This window comes from Tyto alba, unplaced genomic scaffold, assembly GCF_018691265.1.
Source record: "Tyto alba isolate M040663 unplaced genomic scaffold, T.alba_DEE_v4.0 Super-Scaffold_6, whole genome shotgun sequence".
NCBI lineage: Eukaryota > Metazoa > Chordata > Aves > Strigiformes > Tytonidae > Tyto > Tyto alba.
In genome coordinates this window covers 47504683-47522910 of record NW_024881327.1, presented here as the reverse complement: position 1 = coordinate 47522910, position 18228 = coordinate 47504683, and the positions used below count along the sequence as shown (strand labels likewise).

At 41.5% G+C, this 18228-nt stretch overlaps 1 protein-coding gene across 1 annotated transcript; it reads right to left on the bottom strand.

Moving 5' to 3' along the window:
• Nucleotides 1–661: 661 nt before the first annotated feature.
• TMEM129 (transmembrane protein 129, E3 ubiquitin ligase) lies at nt 662–16667 on the bottom strand. The gene is made up of 4 exons (XM_032987331.2): nt 16390–16667; nt 15063–15537; nt 12579–12738; nt 662–4631 (listed from the first exon to the last, which is right to left on the bottom strand). The coding sequence occupies exons 1-4, from the start codon at nt 16592–16594 to the stop codon at nt 4383–4385; spliced, it is 1089 nt and encodes a 362-aa protein (XP_032843222.2). The 5' UTR covers nt 16595–16667; the 3' UTR covers nt 662–4382.
• Between the last annotated feature and the right edge of the window lie 1561 nt (nt 16668–18228).

Genomic DNA, 18228 nt, shown 5'->3' with positions numbered 1-18228 from the left:
TTTTTTGTTTGTTTGTTTTGGTTTGTTTGTTTGTTTGTTTTTTCTGAGATACAGAGATTTTACACACTTTCATTTATGCAACCCTCTGCATTCAGGTTATGTTAGGAAAATTTATCAAAGAAGGAATTACCAGCTGCACCTTCAGGAGAATTAAAGTCCCCTTCCTATTCACATGTTCTCAGCTAAAACATTGCACTACAGGTAAGTCAGACTGACTTCCACCCATATAAAGTTTTAACTGATAAACATAACTTCAAAATGAAAACCATAAATCTTACATAAAATCAACTGTATTTTTATTCAGCTCTTCAGAGTTTTAAGATTAACTACATGTATTCATTAAGCCTTTTCCTTAAAGTTTATCCAAATAATACTGTCAATTTTAAAATAGGTAAGCTATCTAGGTAAAAAAAAAAAAACAACCAACGAACCAAAAACCCACAAGTTACAAACCATGTGGTGTATCTTTGGAAGAAAATGTCTTGTAATGCATGGAAGAGCTTGAATATTTATATCTCAACTCCTTAAATATCTCAAAGTCAACATTTCCTAAGAAATAGGACTCAGAACTTTAGTCAGTTATGCCTTACTGAGGTTTAGCCTGACTGGAATGGTACATAGCTGCAGTCTAACAAGTTTCAACACAATAAAAAAACATATATTGAAGAGATCACATAATAAACTGGTATTTTGGTTTCAAGTTATGGCAAGCCTCATATTAAACAACTGCATTCATATAATGGATTCAAAATATATCCTGCTTCGACAAAATATCTTTTTTGGGTTGGAAAACTATATTAACCTAAAACATCAACAGATAACATACTTTGCCAATATTTTCTGTAATGCTGTAATTACAGAAATAACACAACTGTGGAAATAAATAATATAGCCACAGCTCATGTTTTCAGAAACACGTTTGGCTGTAGCACATAAGGAAATTTGGGCTACACATGTATGTACACAGATGGGATATTTATACTGACGCTGTGCACCCACATACAGATTGTCTTATTGTAATGATACATTTATATCATGAACTTCAGATTACTAACATTGCCTACTCACAAGTCAGTGATGTGGAAAAGCATACACACAGCTGAAAAAGCAACACTTAATCACTAATAATTCAAGAAAATTCTTTAAGTAAATATTTTAGCCCATCACATCACTTGGTTCATTTTTTTTCTTAGAAAAGTGCTGTAAAAAGACTGATTCTGAACCCTATCGTTATGTTTAAGAAATGTATCAAGATTGGCTGGGAGGCAATGTATTTTGTTTTACTGCAGGGAGAGATCTTCTCTAGAAACAGCCCTATACGTGCATGTGGTTCTTCGGACAATGACCTGAAGCTATCACAATGACAAATACGTATTTTTGTACTCTGTTATTTTCATGTTCAGTGATTTCTTCAAGAGAAATAAGATATCACATAACTGTGCAAGGAGATGTCATGGTTTATCCTTCTACTGTCTCCAAGAATATATCATACAGATTTTTAACAAGTTGGTTCTCTTAACACAGCCTTTAAGAAGCTTACAAACTTTGGAGGCATGCCAGATGACTTTGACAATTTAAACTTGGAAAAAAATGTTTGTTTTAAGAAATTTAAGCCAGGCACTATTATTAACATAAATCATCATTTTATTTTGGTAATTATTACTAAGTTTTCTAAGAGGCACTTCTGTGGATAGAGCACTACCATTTAAAGATGCAAGAGTATTACACATTTATGACTGGTACTTTGTTGTACTGTTATATTGGCAAAAGACGTAAGATGAATAAAAGCAAAGTTCCACTGAAATGAAAACTTCCAATCAATTCAAAGTAGATTTCTGTAAAGAACAACTCCACTGTACAAGCAACTGGGAGACTAAAGCTCTTCTTACATGAGATATTACTGGCAACTGACCTGTTTTTCTTGTATAAAACCACCTGCAACTACATGCATCTATTATCTGTGTTTCTCAAGGCCTTTACGATTTTAACTACACACATCTTTACAATAAATATTTTTATTCCAGACAGGAAAAGAGCTGTAGGAATTGTGGCAAAACCACAACTCCAAAATCCCACCCTCTCTTCTGCAACTATTTCAAGGACCACATACATCTCTTTTTTCTGTGTCACATTATGTAAACTTTCCAGAAGTAAATGGTACAAAATACTTATTCGTAAAGGCTGCTGTATGGTGAGGAGGTGCATGTCAGATGACACCACCCAGCCCTGTAAGAATCTTCCAAAGGTTAAAATAGTCTGCAGAGATCTTTTCAAACTTCCAAATAACTTTCCCACAGAAGTACTGGAAAATATTTTAAATTCAGTCACTGACCTGTTTGTCAACAAATCTGTCAGAAACTCAGGAACTCAATTTAATCCTGTTCGGATGAAGAGGGACATGCCACTTAAGATCTCTTTGGGAAAGAGAGACAAATCCATACTACTAGTCTCAGTGTCAAATTTTCACTCTATGCAATCCAAAACAACAGATAATAAAAAATAGAAAAATCACCATTATTAATAGGTAGTATAGATAATTGCATAGCAGGTGTTGCATATGTAACAACTGAGATATGCTCAAGCATTAGTGTCCTTAAACCCAAACAGTTTGGACTTTTATAAGTGCATATTATTTAAAAAAACAAAACAAAAAGCCCAGCGCCAACAATGTAACAGGTATGTTAGTTCTCAAATGATGCTGTCAAATCTGTTCTCAGTTCCTTATCCCTCTCCAAAATACAGTTTGCAGCCACATTTGTAACCATTTCCTGGGTGGCTGGCTCCAAGTGCAGTTTGGTACATTTACCACACAACGTGCAGCTAGGCTGAGACTAATAAAATCTTTCATGGTTGTGTTTCCAGTACTTGCACCCTTTTTAAAATCCTGCCACCTATTCCTGCTTAAAGCAGATGCCTGTCATGGTAATCAAGACATTTTCATGTAGTCACTGGCATCTCATCTATGCTAGTGATTTACTGATAAGATCCTTCAGATTATACAGGTGAAAGGCATTAGGGCTTTTATTCTCCTAGACCAAAGCATTAAAATACTCTATTCTCTCACTAGTTGACCCACCTATCTACCTCAGGTTACCATCCCTCTAAGATAGACAACTTGTGCAAGCAAATACCTCCATGTCAGCTCCTGCCAGTGCACAGGTCAGTGTAAGAACTCACATGTTCTCCAGCAGCTTGAGCCTCTCCACCTAGGAGTACGCCAAATAATTATTCACTGAAGGGTGTGATGGAAAGCTCTGCATTTAGGTCCAGGAGTAGAGCTCTCTTAAATGTATGGAAAATGCTTTGATTTTTTAAAATTTGTTCTGATGCAGAGCAGATCAAGAAGTGTGCATCAGTACCCTATGAATATTAAAACAGCAACTACTGCTTATGATCAGCCTTTGAATTGCAAGCCTGAAAAACTTTTGTTAATGATGGTCATTCTTCAGGTATGCAGCACAGCACTCATACCTCTGTGATCCTGGCATCGATTTCAGGGGAAAGGTTGACCCTCAGAAAAAGCTTACAGGCTCTGAAATAGCTGAGCATTCTTCCAGAGTAGACAGTTCAAATGTTTGCTGCACTCCTTTCAAATGTGTAAAAAAAAAAAAAAATAAAAAAAAATCCATCACCTGAAAAGTGTTGAAACCCTAACCAATGTAGCTACAGGAAACCAACAGACTTGATGCATAGCATTATCAGTGTAGGTAAGTGGAGTATGTTTCTGAATCCTTCTGTTGTTTGAAATAAATACATCCATCAAAAAATAAGCTAGGGGCAGACTGATGGAATAAAAGGTCTCTATGGGAGTTGTATATCTTCATGGATTAAATTCCTTTGCCTACAGAAACCGATCCCGTTTGTAAGTGGAGAGGACCAGCACAAGGAACCCAACTGGTATACTTGTTTGGTGAACACTTGCAAAGATTAATATGAACTTTACAAATGGATTAAAGTAACAAAAGTATCAATGAAGTCTAATCAAAGTAATTTTCTCAGTTAGCCCTTTTCTAAAGAATCAAAAGCCAAGGTAAATTTTAAAATTTAAATAATTTAACCTATGTTAAAACTTGAAAAGAGACTAGTACTGCAAATACAGAGGGATACCCTTACTCCATCCAAGACATAAGAAAGCAAAATACAGGTTAAAAAAAAAATAATTCCAGAAACTGACATCTGGTAACTAAAAAACAAAAGATACAGGTAAAAGTGGAGAGGAACTGAAAAGATTTACATCTGTTTGCAAAACTATAAGAGAAAGCTTTGGAGTTTGCACCCCTGTAAAACATGAAGTCCCAGAAACAAACCTAACAGGCCATTTTAACCAAACCCACTATTAAATACTCTCAAATTTTAAAAGTTAAAACATACCCAAGTATTACTCATCGTATTATGCAAACATCTAAAATGCAAAATTTGGCTCGGCAAGTTGGACAAGGCACTTGGCTTGACAGCCAGGTCTCTGGGTGCTGCTGATCCTGTCGGCTGGCAAACCATTTGCCCATGCAGGTGAGGCACCACATGGGACGGCAGTAGCACTGCTGGCATTCCCCTTCATTTGGCTCCTGGCAGTTCTTGATAAGCTTGATGTTAGCAATAGTCTGCATACACCCTATGCACGGCTCCAGCTCCTAAAGGAGGAAAAAAATGTGAAAATTATGAACTGCACAGAATGGTTTCTGTAACTGCTCTTCAAAGGCTTTTAGAAAATTATCTGTGTACAAGCATAGCAGGAAGCTCAGTTGGGCAGAGCCGCAAGGCAGAACTGCCCCACCAGAAGATACCAAATGGTTTAAATCTCCAGAGTTGTGTTTTATTATTTATTAGAATACTCTCTAGTGAATGAGAACAAAGTATCTCTTGAAACAGAAAATCCAGAACTGCTGCATGAGACTCATTAAACAAAAATGACTGAAAATACTCTTTCTCTCTCTGACGAGGTCCACTTGTTTCCAGAGCACCACAGTCAGAGCAAGGTAAGCAAGCAGCTGTCTTTATCGTTCACAGTGTTTTTCAAAAAACATATCAGTATAAAGTAAAATAAACAAAGCAAACAGTTCTTATCACTTATTGCAGCAAAAGGCTGTTTCTTTCTTCCATCTTTATAAGTAAAAGACATAAATAACAGAGGAAATCAGTGCTGTACTGAACACAGTGGGTATTCACTTGAAGGACAAGAAATGTGCTTATTCTTGGATAATACCAGAATAACTGGTATTTCCCCACAGTTAATTATGCCACATGAACTTGCAGGTGGATATAGGGAGATCATCTTGCTGTGAAGTGTTTTAGAATTAATAAACAATAATTAGCATTTCCCACATATCTTCCAGCCAAAGCTCTCCAAGAACTTCACAAAGTTCAAAAGACAGCATGCTGAACAGGCATGGAGACCTGAGTCTATTCATACAGCTCTGCTTTGTGCTATCTAGTTCGCACCTCCAGTGCCTCTTCCCCTGTCAGCTCAAGTGTCTGTTCAACTCACACTGGCAGCTTGACTGTGGAGCAGATCCAGGTGAAAAGTGTAGGTATCTTTCTTTGTTCCTTTTCACCTTGATCATTTCCCCCAACCAGGTTCACCACAGACAAAGCCTTGTGTCAATGTGGAGATGAGGAGTGTGCAGGAAGAGGACTACTTCTTTCAGAAGCTGTATCAGCTTTAACTTGTGAAATTAGGGCTTATCTTAGTTTTTAGGCAGGAAAAACCCTAGCATAAAAGGGTTACTTAACTTTTTCAACTTATTCATGGAGCTTCAGAATAGGGAGAAATCCCATGTTGTATTTTTAATGTCTGTATCATAACTTCTGATGTTATTTATCACTCAATGTCAAACCAAAATTCAGTAGCTCACCTGACACTTAAATGTGTCACAAATTAAAAGCCCTTCAAGAGGGGAACTCATCTTCTCTTTATTTCTAACATCTCTTCATTGTATGCTGGCACTGCAGTCAGAACACACAACCACATTGTGTGCAAACGTATCTGATCCAGTCTTATTTTTGCTAGTTCATGTAACCATACAGTGAAGACACCATATAAGCTGTATGATGCTGCCAAAAATATCAAATACTCAATCCATTATCTGGAATATCTGACACAGAGTCACTGCAAGGTCACCAGAACTAGTTTAAGTAGTTACCTCTGGTACTCTCAACAGTGCCCTAGTCACACTTCTGATTGCCGCACAAGTATAATAATGACCAGGTCACCACAAATATTACTGAAGGTAGGGATTTATAGTATTATTTACAATTAAAGCAAGCCCCAATTAAGAATCATTAATTTGAAATAAATGAATTCAAATTTGGGGAGTAGCTGGGCATCAGTGGTGAGCAACTGCATTGTGCATCACTTGTTTTGTATATTCTTTTATCAGTATTATTATTTTTCCTTTTCTGTCCTATTAAACTGGCTTTATCTCAACCCACAAGTTTTACCTTTTTTTCCAATTCTTTCCCTCAACCTGCTGAGGGGGGAGTGAGCAAGTGGCTGTGTGGTGTTTAGTTGCCTGCCAGGTTAAATCACAACAGTCCTTTTTAGTGCCCAACGTGGAACATGAAGGGTTGAGATAATGACAGATCTTGCCAGATTATGTTAAAACAAATTTGTTATAAGTATTCATTATATAAGTTTAATAGTTGCTGGTCACACTGCTAATTTGTTTGCTCTCAGAGTTGTGCTTGTTCTCAGAGTTGTGTTATCTAACATCTTACTTGCTATATGTGTTCCCTCTTGTGCTGTTTATCATCTCTGAGGGCTGGATTAAGGTTATCATTTTGTTGTCCTGTGAAACCCTGGTTTATGATATGCTAAAATTACTGGTTTTGAGACTAATCTTGTATTTGTACTCAGCACTGTGGCCACTTTAACTCCCACAACAGGCACTGCAGCTGAACCAGAGAACCAAGCCATGCTGATACCAGTTAGCCTTATATACAATAAAATATCAGGTGTGAAAGTCAGTTCATTTAGTAAGGGAAGAAGAAACTTCTACTGACAAGGGGAAGGAGGAAGAAGTGGATGAGGCAGACTGTTCTGAAGCAGGGCCATTGGAAAAAGAGGAGGAGGAAAAGGAAGAACGCATAAACAAGGCAGTAACTACCTGATCCCTATCCCTGAGTGAGCTGCAAGATATGCAAAAATATTTCAGCTGTCAACCAGGTGAGCACATTGTCACCTGGCTGCTCTGATGCTGGGATAACTGGGTCAGTAGCCTCGAATTAGAGGGTAGGGAAGCCAAGCAGGTGGGATCCCTTTCTAGGGAAGGGAGCATTGACAAAGAGATTGGACAAGGGGCACAAGTCCTCAGCCTCTGCAGGTGACCACTGTCAAGCATGAAGAAAGATATTATATGTCACCCAGGCAAGTGGACCACCATGGAGAGAGGTATCCAGTATCTGAGGGAATTAGCCGTGCTGGAGATTATTTATGATGACCTGGAAAACAAGCAGTTATCCAAAGATCCAGATGAAGTCAAGTATAGATGACTCATGTGGTGGAAATTTGTAAGGAGTGAACTATTGTCATATGCCAACTCATTGGCAGTAAGGGCCTAGAAAGATGGAGAGGCACAAATGGTGAAGTGGCTCACCAACTCTGGTAATATGAAGAAAATGTCTCTTCCTCCATACAGGCCTGACTCTCGGCTGTGAAAAACTGTCCAGGAGTGCAAAAAACTGTTCCAGGAGTTCCAGCAACAAAACAAGGATAGGTCCTACTCCCCACCTGTATAGAGAAGCATCTCAGCTATAAGAGTAAGTGGTGCTATGCTCAAGGGAGAGAATATAGCGGGTACATACCACAGGCCACCCTGTAGTTTTACCCGAATGACCATGGCGAGGACATGAGGAAGTGGGATGGAAAATCTACCTCAACTCTAGAGGCACAGGTACATGAGTTGCAAGGAAAAAGTCATAAAAAAAGGTTATTCCGGGAAAATTGCTGCTCCAGTTTCCACTGGGTAGCTCCCCAGACAGAGTAGAAGGGTTGATCTCACTTCCTATCTTAATAAAGATACTTCTGATTCATATTTTGCAGGGGGGTTGGACTAAATGACCTTTAAAGGTCCCTTCCAACCCACACCATTCTGATTCTACGATTCTGTGATTTACAAGAAGCGAGTAACGAATAACTGCGACCAGGACTTGAGGGGCCTTGCCTCCAGCCAGGTGGAGGAAGGGGACAACCAGGTTTATTGCACTGTGTGGATTCAATGGCCTGGCACATCAGACCCACAGGAGTATAAGGCTCTGGGGGACACTGGTACGCAGTCTCCCGGGAGCCTTCTCTTCACCAGGCTGAACAATCCCAATCCTCTCGGCCTTTGCTCATAGGAGAGGTGTTCCATCCTTCTGATCATTTTTGTGGTCTCCTCTGTACCCACTCCAACAAGTCTGTTTTTCCTGTGCTGAGGGCCTAAGAACTGAACACAGCACTGCAGCGGGGGGCGTGTCTTACCAGAGTGGAGTAGAGAGAATCACCTCTCTCAACCTGCTGGCCACACTCCTCTTGATACAGCCCAGGACACAGTTGGGCTGCGAGCACACATTGCCGGCTCATGTCCAACCTTTCATTTACCAGTACCCTCGCGTCCTTCTCTGCAAAGCTGCTCTCAAACCGTTCACCACCCAGCCTATATTGACTCTGGGGGTTGCCCAGATCCAGGTGCAGGGCCTTGCACTTGGCCTTGCTGAATTTCATGAGGTTCACCTGAGCCCACTTCTTGAGTTTTTCCAGGTCCCACTGGGTGGAATCCCATCCCTCAGGTGTGTCAACCACTCCACTCAGCTTTGTGTCATCTGCAAATTTGTTGAGGGTGCACTCGATCCCACTGTGTATGCGACCGATGAAGATATTAAACAGTACTGGTCCCAATATGGACCCCGGAGGGACACAACTTGTCACTGATCTCCATCCAGACATTGACCCATTGCCTACTATTCTCTGGCTGCAACCATCCAGGAAATCCAATGGATTTTATATTACTGGCATTTGTCACCTCCTGAACTTGCTCCTTATGACATTGGTATTTCCTGACTTTGCTGCTGCAACAGCAAGTGATGACAGTTTACTCTCATATCTAACAGTTAAATTCACCACAAAAGCCTGAACTCCCTTGACATGTATCAGGTCAGGTTTATATAATTAATTTTTATGATCTTTTAAAAGTGGCTCCTGAAATATTATCCATTCTCTCTTTTTAGCTTTCTCTGCCAATAGTTCACATAGTAGGTTGTGTCTCTTTATTCTAGCATCTTGAACTGCAGGGCAATATCCAGTATGTGAGCAAGTCTCACTCTGCTTGACAATGCCAGGTGTTCTTCATTTGAGTGTCCTGCCTACCCCTTGCCAAAACTCTCTTGTAGGGTAGACATTAGCTCTTAATTGTAATGCAGTGATGAGCTTTCTGTGAGGAATGCCCCTCTAATATTCAACCCAGTTATTACTAATTTTAACCCTTTCAAAGTTGGTAATCCCATGGCCCTGGGATGGCAACTTGGTGCAACTGAAACCTCCTGCTTTCACCAGTCACAGAAGGATGACCTTTGGAGCAGGTATCTCCCACTCTGAGACTGGTTCCTCACTGCCCACGGGGTCCCAAATAGACAGAATTATCTTTTTATTGCCACCTGCCACAATCCATAGTTTTTTCAAACTCTTTCTCTATACCTTCTTGCCAGACAACAAACCTTATAGCATCATCTGATGACTGAGCAATTTGGTGCAGCCACTGCACACTAGGAATCCATCCAGAGAGCCTGGTAATACCCAGCCCTCCATCCCGAGCTCTGGAATACAGGATGGCATCACAGGTACATGCAGGTAGATGTAACGAATCCTTGATGGCTGCTCAAATTGCCAAATCAAGGGTCTGCAGGTACACGGCTTTCACATTGCCTTGGTCTGCTAAGTAAATCAGTCATGGGATAGTATATCCCTTCAAAATGTCCACTTTCTGAAATTACTTCAACGGAGCCTGCCCAATACACCTCAACCAGTTGTCCAGTTTTTCTAGTAGTTCTGGCTTAGACATTCTAACCCATGGATCTGTAGGCAGTACCAAGTATTTTTCTGAACTACCTGGATCAATTATATTGATAGGTGTGCCATTTATTGTCCATGTCAGACTGTCATTGATTGTATGAGTCCTTTGTAGGCTGGATATAAAAGCCATGGCACTTTTCCCCTTGTGTTTTGAGGCCTGTCGGATTGCAAAAGACCTCCAAATGTCAGCATTTTTCTGCATTCTGTCTCAAGGTTCACTTAATGGGACCAAGATGGCTGCAAAGGTTTCTAGGTGGATATATCCTGGCTACTAACTAAAAGGGGTAACCAGATCAAAGTGACCCTGTCAAGACCTGCATTATTTTCTCTTTCCAGGAATGATATTGGCAATGATACAGGAATGTCTCCCATGGAGACTGGACCAATCATCAGAGGAATATTCATCCTTCTCGCAGGAGTAATCATCATCAACATGGACCAGATCTGGTATAGACCTCAATAAACCCAGTGCACAGGGTGGAGGCTCTCATTTCTTTTATGTGTGCTAATCAATACGGTAACTGTAGCACATTCTGCATCACACATGCTTAAAATTGATGGAAGTACAGGAGTATTGGGAGAAGCAACAAAAGGCCTAATAATGACAATCACTGGTAATCACACAATTGTAAAAGCAAGTAAGTCACCTTATTTCTGTTACACCAGGTGACAGAATCGCTGTTGTATGTAATGTAACAAAGTATTCAAAGGCAAACACCTACATGATCATCAGGAAGATAAATAAAACTCAGTCAAAAAGCAGAGTAGGCTGTACCTCATGCCCCAGTTGTATAATTAGTTTCCTCTTTAATGACACGGCTATAGAAGCAGTGTGCCCATGGACAGATAGAAAGTGGACTATCCTTAAAGGTCACGCTACCATCTACTCCCAGACCTCACGCTATACCAACAAGTGTCCCTACTACCTATCAACCTAGTCTCTATTCTATTACTCCCACAATTGACCGAGCTATGTATCTACAAATTTCTGTGATTGGACCCTACACTATTAAATGTACAGGACAGAAATAAGTCTTATTTAACTACTGTAGTCCCTGGAAAGGGTAGAACTGTCCATGTGTGCTAATCCATATAAGAACGCTTTGTGAAGATTTAACTGTTGATAGAAATTTTACCCATAATGTGTCCAATCAATCAAATGTATGTGTTTGTAACTTTGTAAACACTACTGGATATGACTTTAATTACACAGCCTGAGTGACCTCATATGTACTGTTAAAGGAAAACTACACGCTATATCAAGACCTTTTATCTTCCCTCATTGGAATGAACTTGATGCTGTTTCACAAGCTACTGAAACATAAAGACTTACAAAATGTACAACAACAAAGCAAAACCACATTAATAACTATATCACGATGGAGAAAAAATACAGCGTATATTAGGAAGCATGAAGAAGGATGGAGAACACCACTGGTGGGAAATGCTATCAGGATGGTCTCCAATGGCAACAGGTGTACTGAATGCCATGTTACATCCTGCAGTAATAATGTTTGTCCTTCTGGTAGTTTGTGCTGCTATTACTGTCTTTTTATACATTCAAGTCTGTTTTTTGACCCGATCAGTATATCTCATTGTAAAACATACAGAATAGCTTGCTGCTGATTGTATGGAACTATATCATAATTAATCTTAATTAATTTTGTGTTTATTGCTTAATCCGCCAGCAGACAATATGATTCTATTAGAGACTCATATTTATATCACAGAGGCAAGAGGTGACCTGACCACCACTCTGTGAAGTAAAGTCAAATGACTGTAGTCATGGGGTTGAGTGTGATGGATGCGCCCTCCCTGACTAAGTGAACAGCACTTTGGTTCAGGCATCAGCAACAAGGAGGCCTGATGGAGTCAGCCCTGCTGTGCAGACCTTGAGAAATTGTGCTAGGCCAGACCTTCTCAGGACATTAAGGAATCTAGGCCATGTCTTATCAGGAGCTAATGGTGCCAGCCTGAGCTGGAACTAGAGGAAACTGAAACTGTTACAGCTGCACGCCTGCACATACACCAAAGGGGTTTGACTACAAGTCAATCACTTTACGCTATAAATATCTGTAGCCCCTCTGAGCCCCCTGAGCTCTCCTGTATGGCATCAGGCTGCACAGCAGTGATCTCCCCTTGGGTAGGACTCCTCTCTAGGTTACTCATTGAGGTCGATAGATCCCTTACCTGGCATCTGTTACCTACAGTGAGGTAACTGACATTTTATATCAGATCTAGAGCATATTGTATGCAAGCTAGCTTAATTATTAGAAGCGCAGTAAGTAGTAGAGTGTTTGACTGCTGTTCAATTACCATTTATTTACCATTTGATTACTGTTTAATTACAATTTCATAATTATAATCATCGTTTAATCAGTGTTTAATAAAACCCTTTGGTTAACCCCACAACAAAAATTCACCAGTGACAGCCCTAAGTAAAGAGTTATCAATTACACAGCAATCACATGCTCACCTATATTGAAAAGTATACTTATGTATACATAAATTTTACATGGATAGAAAGTCTCACCTGAGTGCTTGGAACAGGATATGTCTGGTTAATTTCCACCAGAGATGTAAAGGTTTCTAGAAATAAATCACTAAGGCTTTGATGGATCACAACATTAGCTGCATTGCTGATAGGAGCACGGAGCTTTTCTCGGAGCTCCCCATACTCTGTGGAGTTCAACCTGAAGAAGATGGAACAAAATATCACCATGATTATCCATTCAAATATCTTGATAGTACATTGCACAGGTTAACATCAGAGAAGTGAATCCACAGAAAAGCTATTTAAGTTGGTACACACTAGTCAGAATAAATACACAGTGAGCATTTTGTTTTCTCGGTGTTTTTGATACAAATTCTGTCCTTGGAATGACAGAACATGCTGTCCTCCTTCACACCTCTGTCAGATTGATGACAGGATATGCCAGAGATTAGCTAAAACTTCATACAAAACCAAAGGCTTTTGAAGTAATCAGCATGAAGAAAAGCAATATAGGTACCTAAATTATGCATTAACTGTAAAGTACTGCATGCACAATTTCTGTCAACCTTTTTATCGCCTATTTACTTACACCATATCTAAATTCTAGTTTATAAACTCCTGACGACAAAAATTAGTTTTATCATGTGACACATATCACAAAGTGATATAGTACATATAAGTATCAGAAGGATGTCAATCAGTATCAGTTTCTGTGATTTTATGATACACTTTTAGATAAAACCTGAAATCTCACAAAGGTTACAAACAGCTGCTGAATGTGACTTACACTTTGATTTAAGGCTGTAACAAGCTGCGTTTCAACTAGGCTGCTTCTGCTAAAGTCTAAGTGAGGCCCACAGACCTCAAGTGATACACGAGACCTCGCGCAGATCCCATAGTGACACATCATTGTTTATACCCCTTTTTAATGTAAAAATTCTGAACTGCAGATTCAGAATTTCCCAGCTTAATGTTTCCACTCATTAAATATCTTTCATGGAGAAACCCTGGGAACATTGCCCTGAAACTCCTCATCCTCCCTACCACTCGCTGAGTTTCTAGAGCCCAGTACAATGCAATACTGGTTTAGCTTTAGCCCCCATTGTTTTAACTACTATAGGATAATGCTGTTTGTTAACAGATGCTATCTGTGCAAATAATAGAGACCTTTCTATCCAGAGGAAAATTCACACTGAACACACAGGGAAACGTGAATGCCTGCACAAAAGCATTTTAATTCCAGAAACATCCCACTGTATCTAATTCTGAATCTGGATATATACAATGATCCTATAACCTTAACATGGGAATTTTGTCCTATAGCACTTGTCTTAAATCCTGTATCACTGCATCCTAGCAGAGATTTGTTATTTCTGACACATCTTATTATAAGAACTTTCAAACACTGTTCTCGGTGCTGTTCTTTTTAGCCACAAAATAAAGTTTAGGGGTTTAGATTTTTTTTTCCCTAAAAGGAATTGTCAAAAGAAGCCATGATTTTCTCAGCTGGGGATGTAGTTTTATCACTCTGGCACTGAAGCACTTACTGAATAAAACCATTAGTTGTTTAATACTTATTTAGTCACCACTCTCACAGGTCTATAAAACACTCCTCTTTTCTTAGGACTGCCACACTTACCTTAACTAATGTCTCATTCTGAGCTCTGTTCACCTGGATCTTGCCGGGACCCCTCTGCTCACCTACAAGTCTGGTCATCTGCCTACTTTTAATTACCTAGTAAATAAGTGCTGCTGACCTACAAATTTACAGCAGACACTCAAATGGCTTTTCAAATATATAATTTTAGGAGCACTAACATCGCTTTGTGTACTCCTTTTAATGACAAAGTGACAACAAAGACTTTAGCACTCTTCTACTCAGTGTTACAGGTTTCTGTGGAATTTGTACTTCTGCCTAGCTAGAGAGACTGCTGAAAAAAACAGCATGGGCCCTTGCAAAGTAAGCCCTAACAGTTCACAGCACGTTTGCTATGATTTACTGCAACGAGAACACATTAATCAGAAATGAACCAAAATTACTTCCTTGCTTTAAGGGCAGCTGGCTTGCAGTAGCTCAGCAAGAACTCTTCCAAGCAATGACAAAATTACAAGCCTTGAGCAGAAGAAACAAAAAACCCCATGTTGTTCATGGGTGAACAACAACCAGTTTTAGCTTGGAAGACCAAATATTCTTCCTTCCATTCCTATTCTCCATCTTTCACCCAAGTCTTTCAAGTTACTTATCTCTGCATCCAGCACAATCCTCTTCCTAAGAATGGATCAAACAGGACAGTCCCTCTGTTTAACCATTGTGCATTCAATACCGGAGGTGTATGAATTTTTCTAAAAACAACCTTTCTTCATTGCACAGCATAGCAGAACCACACATACAGCATCTCTGAACACCAGGCAGGGAGCAAAAAGGAAGGGATGAAGCTCAAGGAGTCTTCAGATCTTCCACAGAAGCACTCCATTAGCACCGTCAAATAGCATATATATAGCATAAGAGGGTAGTTGTTTTACCGTATATCAAATGCCTTCACGTAGGGATTAATACTGGCAACACGGATGGTGAGGAACTGCACAGGCATGTTTGAATCTGGGGTGAGTTCATGCTGTCTGGAGTCTGTAACTGTCAAATGAATGTCCTGCTGCTGGGCAACATGTAAGCAGTAGGTGGTCACTTTAATCACCCACGAGTCTGTAACAATCACCCTCGCTCCTGGGGCTCCCGTAGCAAATTTGTCGATTCTTCTAAATTCTGTATTGATGGAAGAAGCTACTGCCCTCCAACCCGACTGCGGGAGAGCATAAACAGCAAGCGTTCGGGCTAACGGATGATTTTTCCAACCTTTCCGTGACCAGTAATATGCCAGGGCACTGGTGACTGCTGGGAAGAGAACAGCGAAGAAGAAGAAAGTTTTCCATCCTTTTGGAGCCAGGTAGAAAAAATAAAGATGTTTTTCAGGTGCAGCAAAGCACATACCAAGGTAATAACCTGCAAGGAGAAAGACTTACTTTCAGAAAGCAATTAAGCACATGCATAAACACACACACCTGAATCATATGGTTATCTCACCAGTGAGCTCACCTCCAGGAGAGCTATTGTACATCTGGATGACAACTCAAATTCAAGCCTCTCATCCTAAGCAATCTGAGGTAAATTTTTACCTGTCATTGATTTTTACCAGAATTATGAACCTAAAGGAAGCTGATGTGAATTTTCAGGTTAAACAAAATTACCGGCAAGATGCCACTTTTACCAGAGTTATGAACCTAAAGGAAGCTGATCTGAATTTGCAGGTTAAATAAAATTACCGGCAAGATGCCACTTTTACCAGAGTTATGAACCTAAAGGAAGCTGATCTGAATTTGCAGGTTAAATAAAATTACCAGCAAGATGCAACTTTTACCACAGTTATATACCTAAAGGAAGCTGATCTGAATTTGCAGGTTAAATAAAATTATCGACAAGGTGCCACTTAGTTGTAGCAGTATTGTTCAGGTGAAGGAAGGGGATGTGAATTTGCTAGTTAAATAAAATGCTGGTCCTTTGTAATTGGATGTACTCCAACGCAGCCAGCTACTTAGAAAGCTTAGGGTGCGCATTACAAAGGAGCTCGAGTGACACCAAAACACCGTATTTCAAAGATGTCCAGGGTAACCCGAATCACTCGCACCTGCGTGCACCTGGCGCTCAGACCGTGGCGGCAACCCCCTTGCCCCCGCCGGGCACAGCAGGTTCAGGAGCACAGGCTGAGGGCGGCAGCGGGTTAGCCCTTCACACCCGCGGGTGCCGTGCCCGCGTGGAACCCCCGCGCCCCCGGCCCTCCCTCCCGGCGGGGCTCACCCAGAGGCAGGAGGGAGTGCGCCAGCAGCGTGCCGGTGCTGCGCCGCAGGTGGTACTGCACGAAGGCCGCGTCCTCGCTGCCCAGCCAGGCCGCCAGCAGGCTCTGCACCGTCAGCCCCGCCGAGCGCACCTCGTCGGGCGGGAAGACGAAGCAGACGGCGAACACCACGTAGGCCAGGGTGAAGGTCAGCGCCGGGCTCTCCATGCTGCGCCCCGCCGGGCACGGCTCGGCTCCCGCCCCTCGGCTCCCTGGGAGCGGTAGTTCCCGCCGCCGCCCCGGATGGACGGCGCGGCCGCTGCCCGGCCTGCAGTGCCGCTGGGGCGGAGCCGGCCGCGGCTGCGTGCGGGCCGGGGGGGGCACGGCGGGGAGCCCCCCCTTCCCCGTCCCCGCCTGCCCCGGAGGCGAGCCCCCGGGGCCACGGCCCCGCTCCGGCTGGCTACTGGCCCCCGCGGCCACCGCCCCGCTCCAGCTGGCTACCGGGCCCCTCACTCGCCCCCAGGCTCGACGCTCCCAGTAAGCCCACCCCACCCTCCCGCTGTGGCCTCCTGCTTCATACACTTCCAAGGTTATGCTTCACAGGCCTGGCAAAAGAAACGAATTCCAGTTCTAAACTTAAAAGAGCTCGGCTGGATGAGGGCAGCATCCTTCCCGAGTAGGCAAATGGTCTGTTTTACTTAAGGGTCTTGTTTTTCCTGGTGTGTTTTATGCAGTGCTTTCTTTAGCAAATGGTTCAGACAGGGGCGTAAGATCTTAAAAGGCCTTAAAGGGAGACAGGTTTTAAGATACCTTTGTACACTCCTGTAAACATACACACAGTAAGAGGAGAGGCCTGACGGGGATCTCCAGTTACTATTGAAGTACAACGACTAGCTAATAGCCACGAGAACTGCCCTTTCCCTTAGAATGCAACAAAACCCCTGCTTGCACCCCATCATAACTATAAACTGCCGTATTTGTCTCTCTTTAGAGAAAGAGGAAATTGTATAACTGGAAAAGCACGGCAGAGAAAGCAGCACGCAATGTTACACGCTACTACTGGTGGGGAACCAAGTCAATAGGAAATGCCGCCCCCAGAATGTGAATTCTTATGCTGGCAGATGGCTGGTGTGTTACTGTTGTTGTGGAGATGGGGAATTCATGGTGGTGTAGTGACTCCTGATTAACAGTTGCATCAGTAGAATGATGCTTGGATTATGGGCATCTTATTTCCTTCTAAAAGACATCGTTAGCAAGTTTATTGTTTGAACAATCATTTCATTGTTGCTGTCTAATGATTCAACAGTAAGGAACATTTTAATTTGTGGTATGGACTACAAAGTTCAACAATAAAAATCAGGTTGTGAAGCAGCAAGTTTTCTGTGGTTTTATTCAGAAGACTTCAAGCAGAATAACAGATGTGGGTGTACTTGGGGCTACAGTGGACTGAGGGGTTTATGTTGTAAGGGAGGAAGAGAAGTAAAATGCTCTAACAGCTACATGGGCCAGCTGTACAGAAGTCCTGAAGACAACAGAAGTTCACGTGGATTTATTTATCAACGTGGATCTCTGCACAGAACCAAAATTTAAATGTGGACCTTCCCTTTCCAAAAGCTTCCCAGCATCTGAGCTGATCCTTGCATTAAACTCTACATCAGCAAGCTACATTTCCTTTGAAGAGTCCTAATGGTATCAAAACTTGACACAGGACTGAGTCTCAGAGGACACTCTAGATTTACTTACATTGACCTCTTCTACAAAGCCTGGCCTAGCGTAAGCCCCAGACCCAATTCCTCCATAGCAATCACCTACAAGAATAATATTGGAGCCTACATCTCAAATTCTGGCCCAGTTATGGATAT

Bases quoted from the DNA above. Each gene is read 5' to 3' on its own strand.
- TMEM129 (XM_032987331.2), bottom strand. From the start codon at position 16,594: ATGGAGAGCCCGGCGCTGACCTTCACCCTGGCCTACGTGGTGTTCGCC. The intron at 15,538-16,389 runs GTGAGCCCCGCC...TTCTCCTTGCAG, and splicing joins GCACTCCCTCCTGCCTCTGG to GTTATTACCTTGGTATGTGC. The intron at 12,739-15,062 runs GTAAAACAACTA...CATCTTCTTCAG, and splicing joins GTGAAGGCATTTGATATACG to GTTGAACTCCACAGAGTATG.